The following is a 10722-nucleotide window of genomic DNA, read 5'->3' on the forward strand; positions in this document are numbered from 1 at the left end:
GATGCCCTGGGTAGTTTCCCAGCTAAGAAATATACTTTTTCTCTTTCACTGCTATTGGAAGAGCATTAGGAATGGTCAAAATTCCTCTGTCCATGCAAATTAGCTAAATTAAAAGCTTTTTAAATATGATATTGCATCATGGCTGAATTTTAATGGACTGATACTTACAGTATGTAGTGCTTTTCTACTCTTTTTTTTCCTACTAACTAAGCACTCGAACCACTTTTTAAGGGTTTGAAAATCACTCCAATACCTCAAGTGTAGTTTCTAATTGGATTTTTGGTTTGTTTACAGTTACTGCCATTAGTAGGATTACCAGGTTTATTAAATAATAAATAAATGGAAAAGCATCCTCCAGTAAAAGTAATAATCTGATAAATGCACAGTAGAACAAAGTTTATTTTAGTTGCCAGTCTGTGGTTGTTGATAGTTATACACATCTCAAAAAATTAAAGGAACACTTTTCAATCAGAGCATTGCATCAAGTCAGTTAAACTGCTGGGATATTGATCTGGTCAGTTAAGTAGCAAAGAGGGTTGTTAATGAGTTTCAGCTGCTTTGTTGTTAATAAAATTAACAAGAGGTACACTAGAGGGGCAACAGTGAGACAACCCCCAAAACCCGAATGGTTTTACAGCTGGAGGTCACTGACATTTTTCCCTCCTCATCTTTTCTCTGTTTTTTTCACTAGTTTTGCATTTGGCTAATGTCACTGCTGGTAGCATGGGGCACTACCTGGACCCTACAGAGGTTGCACAGGTAGTCCAACTCCTCCAGGATGGCACATCAATACGTGCCATTGTCAGAAGGTCTCAAGAGGATGGAGGAGCTTCCAGGAAACAGGCAGTTACTCTAGGAGAGATCGACAGGGCTGTGGACGGTCCTTAACACATCCAGGACTAGTATCTGCACCTTTTGTGCAAGGAGGAACAGGTTGAGCACTGCCAGAGCCCTAAAAATGATCTCCAGCAGACCACTGGTGTGAATGTCTCTGACCAAATAATCATAGACTTCATGAGGGTGTCTGGCCACCCTCATGAAGTCTATGATTGTTTGGGCCTGACGTCCTCTAGTAAACCCTGTGATCACTGCCCGGCACCGTGGAATCTGATTGGCATTTGCCATAGAATAGCCCTGTGCTTTTCACAGATGAGAGCAGGTTCACTCTGAGCACATGTGACAGATGTAAAAGGGTCTGAAGAAGCCGTGGAGAACGTTATTCTGTCTGTAACATCGTTCAGCAGGACTGGTTTGGTGGTGGGTCAGTAATGGTCTCGGGGGGCATATCCATAGAGGGATGCACAGACCTCTAGAGGTTAGGCAACAGCACCATGACTGCCATTAGGTATCAGGATAAAATCCTAGGACCCATTGTCAGACCCTACGCTGGTGCAGTGGGTCCTGGGTTCTTCCTGGTGCATAACAATGTCCGGCCTCAAATGGTAAGAGTATGCAGGCAGTTCCTGGAGGATGAACTGCCTTTGACACTGTGGACCACGAGATCCTTCTATCCCGCCTAGAACATGAAATTGGCATTAAAGGCACGGTTCTGACTTGGTTCAGATCTTATCTTACTGATAGAAGTTTCTCTGTCCATCTAGGAAACTGTTTTTCTACCACAGCAAAGCTTTCTTGTGGAGTGCCTCAGGGGTCCATTCTGGGCCCAATTCTTTTCTCATTGTATATGTTGCCTCTAGGGTCGATTTTTAGGAAACATAATATTTGTTTCCACTGTTTTGCTGACGACATCCAGGTGTATATGCCCATCAAACTGAACAGCAGAGATCCATGGGAACCCCTGCTGAACTGTCTAAGTGACATCAAGTCCTGGATGAGAAACAATTTCCTAAATCTTAATGAAAGCAAAACCGAGGTCATATGCTTTGGTAAATTTGACCCCTCAAGCTACTCCTCTGGCACTCCGAGTCATTTGGCTCCTCACTGTCGTGATGCTGTGAAAAATCTGGGTGTCATTTTAGATAGTAGTTTTAAAATGGAGAAGCAAGTAAGTGCTGTTACCAAAATCAGTTTTTACCAACTCAGAGTTATTGCCAAGGTAAAACCTTATCTCCCGCAGCAGGACCTGGAAAAAGTTATTCATGCTTTTATTACTTCCCGCCTGGACTACTGTAATTCTCTGTACTTTGGCATAGATCAATCATCTGTGCGCCGCCTGCAGGTAGTCCAGAATGCGGCAGCTCGTCTTTTAACCGGTTTAAAAAAGCATGAACACATTACCCCAGTCCTGTCATCCCTTCACTGGCTCCCTGTCCGTTTTAGAATCGATTTTAAGATTTTATTGCTTACTTTTAAAGCCTTAAACGGACTGGCACCTTTGTATCTGTCTGAGCTGCTTCACTGTCACACCCCTGTAAGAGCTCTGAGGTCATCGAACCAGCTGCTCTTACAGAGGCCTAAAACTAGACTAAAACAGAGAGGTGATCGAGCTTTTGCAGCAGCAGCACCAAAGCTATGGAACGATCTACCTCTCCATATCCGCACAGCTCAGACGATACACACATTTAAATCTCTATTAAAAACACATTTCTTTTCCTTGGCATTTGGCTGCAGTGCTACCTCCTTTTAGATGACTGTTTTATGGTATTTTATGGTACTTGTTTTAAACGTTTTAATTTTTAATTTTCTTATGTTATTTATTGTTCTTAATGTTTTTATTTATTTATTTTTATTTTATTATTTTATTTATTTATTTATATATTTTTATTTTTATTTAGTATAGTCCTTGGGGTTACAGATCTTGTACAGCACTTTGGTCAACGTCGTTGTTTTAAATGTGCTTTATAAATAAACTTGACTTGACTTGACTTGACTTGAAGGAATTGATACCATTGACTGATCCCCACACTCGCCTGACCTAAATGTAATAGAACATATATATATATATATATAAATCAAATATATATATATATATATATATATATATATATATATATATATATATATATATATATATATATATATATATATATATATATATATATATATATATATATATATATATATATATATATATATATATATATATATATATTTGATTTTCAGGGTATCTTTGAATTCAGCCCTCTGTAGGTTGATAATTTTCATTTCCATCAAACGATGTGGCATCCTTTCATTCCCAACACTTTACTCAGTCCATATCAGTTTTTTTTTTTTTCTTTTTTTTTGACTGGTGTGTTTTACAAACGCAGGCTTTGGAAATGCCAGAGAAAATGTGATCAGGCTGCTTGTTGCTGGTTCAGACATTTGACACCAGGGGGCTCACTCACTCACTTTTAGACTTGACTGATGTGCTGTTTTCTCATTTTTACACAGGGTGGCGACAAAGCCATGTGTCACTCTGCCCACAGTCCTCTCTGCTCCCCGAGACAATACAGCTGGCATGCTCAGAGATGCACACGCGATGGTGATGTAGGTGGGATCCATACACTTAAATACCTTTGATGCAAGTGTGGGAATTAATAAGCAAGTCCGATTGAATTGTATTTGTGTATATTTTCCACATCTGGATAGTTGTTTTATTTGTTTAACACTAGGAAGAGTGTTTTATTCTCATGTTTAGTTTTTTGCTTTAGAGGCCCAGCTGAAACACTTAGTTAAATAAATATTTTTCAGATTCTGGGAAATATTTGCATTCTTCCACAGATTTGAATGATGATAGGAGATCTGTATGACTAATAGGAAACTACAGCTGACTGCTTAAGCTTAGCTTAGTATAATGTCTCTGGTAAGTTTTAACAAAATCCATCTAACAGTGCAACTAAATCTCCAATGATAGTTCAGCATTTCATCTTTCATAAAGCCATAGCCTAATGTTTTTAACTTTAGTGTTTAATGCAGTTTAAAAACATTACATAATGTAATAACTACCAAGCTTCGGAGGTTATAATAGACCAGACTGTATGCTAAATGAGATATTTGTGCTTTAACATTAGGCAATAATTAATTTGCTATTGTAGTTCAAAATATTGTTTGCAAGTTTCACACAAAGTGCAGAATCCTCTTCTATCGCTATTAGGATAAAGACCTGCTGCCGAGGAAAGTGCACAGGCTGGTATTAACGTGGTTTCTGAAACCTGTTGCTGGCCGTAGAAACATGAACACTGAAAGCTGCTTGTTTTGTTCAGTCAGTTTATGGTGATGCCTCAGCTCAGACATGCCGGCATAAATCAATTTCCTCACTCTTCCGCTTTTTCCCACCTAATCTCATTTAGTTGGTCACTGCTGATGTTCCTTCCACTATCAACAATTTATAACAAAGAGTCTTCTCGGCTGCTCAATCTAATCTCCAACCAACGAGCCGGATGTAAATAGAAGAAAAAACAAGAAAACAAATTAGTGCTACTTTTGTGTTCATAATCTTGCTCATAATCAATATGTCAAACACAGTGTTACCTGCAGTCACCTGGCAAAGTTCCTTAGAGGCAGATTAATTGTTTAATATGAACCATTGTGGGAGAAACTGTTGGGGGGTAATGGTAGCCTTTGAAGTTAAATAAAAGGCTACTGTATGTGTTATATATTCAAATATTGCTTTAAGAAAGAGCAGTAAGAAATGTGTAAATCATGAAATGTAGTGAGGCAAGAATTAAATGAAATGTACTGACTTTTTCCATGAAATCTAAAAGTGGATTTTATGTTTTCTAAGAATAAAATGTAAATCTGTTATTCTGAAACATTAAAAGAAAAAAAAACTCAAATTGTAATTCCAGTAGAACTCTGACAGCGTAAGTAAAAATAAATTAATAAATTATTTGTAAAATTTAATTGAAAGCGTGAGAAAAAAGTTAATGAATGAAAGCACATAAGCACCTAAATGTGTCAGTTCTTGCTACTTTATTTTTCGAAAGTCTGGTTTTAAAGGCTTTAAAAGCAGTCAGAGTCTTCTTAGTCTTCTTTTGTGATGCTTTTCCAGACTTTCACCGTGGCCTCTGTCAGTCTGGAGATTGACTAGGCCAATCTAAAACCTTCCACTTCCTGCCCCTGAAGAACTCTCTGATGTTTTGTAGTTTTGGCAGTGTGTTTTGGGTCATTATCTTGCTGCACGATGAAGGATTTCCCAATCAGTTTGGTTGCATCCTTCTTTAAATTGACAAAATGTATCTGTAGACTTCTGAGTTCATTGTACTGCTGCCATCATGCGTGAAATCATCAATGAAGATTAATGAGCCCGTCCTAGAGGAGCCATGACATCACCTCCACTGTGTTTCACAGATGAGCTCAGTATGTTTGGGATCATGAGTAGATCCTTTCTTTCTTCTCCAAACTTTAGCCTTTCCATCACATCAGTAAAGGTTAATTTTTGTCTCATCAGTCCATAAAACTTTTTTCTGAGGCTTTTCTGTATTGCTTGGCAAATTACAGCCTGGCCGTCCTGTTCTTCTTGTTAATTAGTGGATTGCATAATCTGGTGAAGCCTCTACTTTTGTTCATGAAGTCTTCCGCAAACAGTAAATTGAGATACCTTCACTCATGACCTCTGGAGATTGTTGCTGATGTCACTAACAGCAGTTTTATGGTCTTTCTTTACAGCATTACAGCTACACTTACAATGTTTTTGTCATCAACTGCTGTTGTTCTCCTCGGTCTACCTGTTTGACATCGGTTACTCGGTACACCAGTGACAATTTCTTCTTCAGGACATTCCAAGCAGTTGTACTGGCTATGGTCAATGTTTGTGCAATGGCTCTGATTGAGTTTCCATCTTCTTTCAGCCTCACAGCTGCTTAATTTTCACCCACAGACATTTGGCAGAACCCAAATCTGAAACTGAGCGTAGACATTCAACGCTATTGATTGTTTGAATAATCACCGTAACAGGACACACCTGGACAATACTTTTGCTCACAAGAAAAATGGGTGAGTTCAGACAAAAGGTGCCATTTGCTGAACTGCGTATCAGATCCAGGTGTAAATGTCTGGAAATAGCTGCGATGTTGATCTTTTGTGTCATATTCATCTCCTAATGCAAACCAGTCTGCAGCAAAAATAAAGGGAGGGGAGTGTAGTTTTTTTTTTAGATAGATAGATAGATAGATAGATAGATAGATAGATAGATAGATAGATAGATAGATAGATAGATAGATAGATAGATAGATAGATAGATAGATAGATAGATAGATAGATAGATAGATAGATAGATAGATAGATAGATAGATAGATAGATAGATAGATAGATAGATAGATAGATAGATAGATAGATTAAAGCTGTTTTTTAATATCCTTTAAAAATGTAAGACACTTGCTGCTTAGCCCGAATTTAGGTATATGTGGGGCTTCTGTACTTTTCCAGTTTTCTACATTGTATCTTTGCGAGGAAGTTAAGTTTCCTAGTGTTTCAGCCACTTGAGCAGATTCTGAATATGCAAACAGAAAAACATAATGGGGTGGAGCTGCATGCATTCAGGGTGGGTTGCATGGGCATTCTTGCTGTTGTCTGGTACTAACCAACAGAGGCTACAAAAACTGCCCATCATTTGCCACCTTTTGATGATCAGGTAAGATATTTTTATGGCCTTGATATTGAATTTATGGGTAGAACCTTGATAAAAAGCTAAAGTGGATTATTTAACTAATCAAAGAGACAGTCTTGTTTGTTTTTTCTTGTGCCTTTTATCAACTGCAGGGTTCGAGATAAATATGAACTTGAGAAGAAAGAAAAAACAAGTACTCTGCAAATGTGTTTAACTTTTATTAACAGCAAGGTCCCCACAGCAGCAGGGAAAAGTACATGTGTTCAGTGCAGTTAGGGTCATCCGCAGCACACAGTGCATCTGTTTGCTTCTCTACAGTACTTACTAACATTAACGTAATTTGAATGCAGCTGAATGGTTTTTAAGTCAGCAAATGTTTTTCGGTGTCTTGTATAACTATCTATATAATTAAAAAAATCTTAAAACAGTTAATTCCTCAAAAGCTATATGAACTAAATAAATATATATATATATATATATAATATATATATATATATATATATATATATATATATATATATATATATATATATATATATATATATATATATATATATATATATATATGTATATATATATATATATATATATATATATATATATATATATATATATATATATATATATATATATATATATATATATATATATATCTTATATATATATATATATATATATATATATATATATATATATATATATATATATATATATATATATATATATATATATATATATATATATATATATATATATATATATATATATATAACCCTAACCCTAACCCTAACCCTAACCCTATATATCCAGTAGCATTTACTAATAATTATTCTTTCTTTTTGCTCACAAATAACAAGTCTCCAGGAGCTCTAATGAGCTGTTACTTGAAATTTTATAAAAAAACAATCTTATTTTGTTTAAGAAATCCTGGTTTATCCTTGAGACTTTTCAGGCTTTGACTGTCTCACGGTCACAATATTATTCACATTTTTTGACATTTCATGTTGCATCTAAAACTTGTAAAATTCAAAGGGAATCTCAAGCAGCGCTTATAACACATCTGTTATCTAGAAGATGATCATTTACTGATTAGTCAAACATCTATCGACAATATAAACGTGAACTGATTTGTCTGTTGTCAGAAATGAACTTCTGCATTACACATGTATTACACATTATTCTGGGGAACTCCTGAAGAGCTTTTCCACTTCGTAGGGTGAAATTAGCTTAACTTTCTGTTTAAATTCATATTTCCTGTCTTATCTGTTGAGATCTGAATTGGATTACTGAACTCTGTGGGTAACACTTTAGTGTAATTTGTTTATCTGACAGACCTAATCTACTTATTTACTCATAAACTCCAGTGCCTATTATGTAGTAATAACTTCCTCTTTCCTTGCAGGGACAGAAGATTGTCATCTAATAAACAGACTGCCAAGACGTACATTTTTTATTTATAGTAGTTTAAAAGAGGAGACAAGCGGACACATCTCAGCATCTTGAGGACAAACTTCGCCTTCATCAGGGAAGCAAGATGTCAGACACTGACTTACAGAAACTTGAGTTCTACAGAAACATCCTGAATACTTGCAGTTTAGACAAATTCAGTAATAACTCTCAGCTTGCATTTCACAATGTGAGCATTTACAACTTGCTGGGGTTTCCCGATCCACCCCCCTGGCAGAGGATACTCATATCTGTGGTGTATTTTATTGTGGCTACAGCTGGAGTATTGGGGAACTTGTTAGTGATGTTCCTGCTGTACTCTACTCACACCATCACCACAGGCAATATCAATTTCTTTGTTTTTAACTTAGCTGTGGCAGACTTACTGTTTTCACTGGCCTTACCATTTTGGGCTATTGATATTGCATTGGACTACAGCTGGCCCTTTGGCCTGGGTACATGCAAGGCTGTGTCCGTACTCACTGGGTTGAATGTGTTTGCTAGCTGCTTTTTCCTCACAGCTATGAGTTTGACCCGGTACTGCTATGTGGCAACTGCTCTCAAACCCAGTGCTTCCCGCTGCAGCCGGTCTTGGGCTTTTCCAGTGGCCACAGCTTTTATCTGGGCTGGAGCACTCATAGCGGCGGCACCCCGAGCTGTGTTTGCAGACCTGAAACATGTGGGCTTTGGCAACGACACAGCATGCCTCCTCCGTTTCCCAGATGGTACAGCCTGGCTTGGAATAAACCAACTCCTGCGAGTGGTGCTGGGATTTTTGCTGCCCTACGCCATTATGATCCTCTCCTACCTGCTTCTGATGCGCTTCCTCCGTCAGCATAAACTGAAAGGCAGCAACTCTTGGCGAAAGACTGACATTACAAAGTCCGTGGCGGTGGTGGTACTTTCGTTCTGTGCCTGCTGGTTCCCGTACAACGTCCTCACACTTTGGGGTTCCCTGATCCAACTTGACATCATTGATATGACCCCCTCATTCTTCTGGGCTCAAACATACTTTTTCCCTCTGGCCAACTGTTTGGCTTTCACCAGCTGCTGCTTCAACCCTGTCATCTACTGCCTGGTTAGAAAAGAATACCGTGTGGCTCTCCATAATGTGCTCTTCAAATTAAGTTTAGCTATTATGTCCAAGGTGCCCTATGATATTAATTCTGAAGTGGGGTCTGGGCAAGCAGGCCAGCTGGGTACTCCAGTCAACAACATTTTCAGCCACACATCTCAAACTGACAGCAGGAAATATGTACCTCTTTCAACACTGCCAACTGTAGTGTCCACTCTGTAAAGTCACAGCACAATGATCAAATTATAAACACTTAGGCCTTTATGAAACACAAGGTGGAACCAGGATGGATAATTTAAGAGGTTTCAATGTGGATTAGGAAGCTTTCCCATCTACGGCTCTGCAAATATCCATATTTTAGATCTGATGTAAGAAAGCTAATCTTAAATACTTAAGCTGTACCTAGGCTTTTGAGTCTGTGTGAAGCTTTGCACTTTAGTCGGTAATAATATCATAGCACTTTGTAAAAAAAAATGTATTCACAAATTCACTCTAAAATCTAATTAAAAGAGGTCCTGTTAGAGCACACACCCCACATGTGGAGGCTGTGTCCTGGCTGCAGTGGCCTGGGTTCACTTCTACCCCAGGCCATTTGCTGGATGTCACCTGCACGCTCTCTCCCCACTTTCCTGTCATCTAACTGTCTCTATCTAATTAAGCCAAAGAGCCAAAAAGAGATCCTACCACTCCACACACATTAGGGCGATTGCTGAGTATACAAAAATGAAAACTGCTTAGCACTATTTGCAGCTACCCCCCGTCAAAAAAAGTCTTGCATTTTTAGCATGTAAAACAACCGTCTGCATCAGCTTTCAGCAATCACATGGCAGTTGCTCCAAAAATCGCACTTTCTAGTGCCTCTTCTAGTTTCTTTTCACTTTCTTCTTCCAGTTGTTTGTATTATTACCTAAAACACTATACAATAGATTAAATCCTACATGTACATGTATTTGGAACAATTACTCAGTCTAAATTGTGATTGTCTTGGATTTACAGTGTGCATGTCATTTGTTTGAATGGAAATTAAAAATAAAATCCATCCTAAACTTTGTTTTGTGTGCTTTCTGTTCACTCAGTTTTCTCTAGATAAATATGTCAAATTGTATATGCTGAAGAGGTTTTTGCCACGGATTGAAGGTCTGGAAAACACAACAATCATGTCTATATATATATATATATATATATATATATATATATATATATATATATATATATATATATATATATATATCATGGCTTCCCCCTGTACCGCCTACACAGTTCTGGCCCATCAAGGCCTGAACTTAAAAAGGAGCTCTGAAGGTTCCCTGCAGTATCCACACCAAGATTAGTAGATCCTGTAAGATGCTATGAGTCTTTTTTTTTCCAGCACATCCCATGCTTGATAGCATGCTCAATAGGATTGTGGTGTGGGGGAATTGGGAAGCCAAGTAAGCAACTTGAACTCTTCGTCATGTTTCTCAAACTATTTTTGCACTATTTTGAGGGGTGTTGTTGGGAGGATTACGCAGATGGTTGGTATATTTATATCCCAGGATAAATTTTTACTGTTATTATTTAATTCATCTGTCTAATGTGGCTGATTCCTGTCTCACTTCCTCACTCTCTGGAAAGGAGGACTGTAATTAATATATAAATTTATTACTTATAATGCAGTCTGTGACTGTGGTACACCACAAGATGGTGCTGTTGTTTGGGCTTTAAAACTGA

General features: G+C 37.6%; 1 protein-coding gene across 1 annotated transcript; it reads left to right on the plus strand.

Moving 5' to 3' along the window:
* The first annotated feature begins 8025 nt into the window (after nucleotides 1-8025).
* Nucleotides 8026-9234, plus strand: LOC115787601 (relaxin-3 receptor 1-like). Its single transcript, XM_030740348.1, has one exon. It carries the CDS (start codon nucleotides 8026-8028, stop codon nucleotides 9232-9234), a length of 1209 nt encoding a protein of 402 aa, XP_030596208.1.
* Nucleotides 9235-10722: the final 1488 nt, after the last annotated feature.

Source organism: Archocentrus centrarchus, chromosome 11 (genome assembly GCF_007364275.1).
Source record: "Archocentrus centrarchus isolate MPI-CPG fArcCen1 chromosome 11, fArcCen1, whole genome shotgun sequence".
Classification (NCBI taxonomy): Eukaryota; Metazoa; Chordata; class Actinopteri; order Cichliformes; family Cichlidae; genus Archocentrus; species Archocentrus centrarchus.

Excerpts from the sequence above, each read along its gene's own strand:
- LOC115787601 (XM_030740348.1), top strand. The coding sequence starts at position 8,026 with ATGTCAGACACTGACTTACAGAAACTTGAGTTCTACAGAAACATCCTG.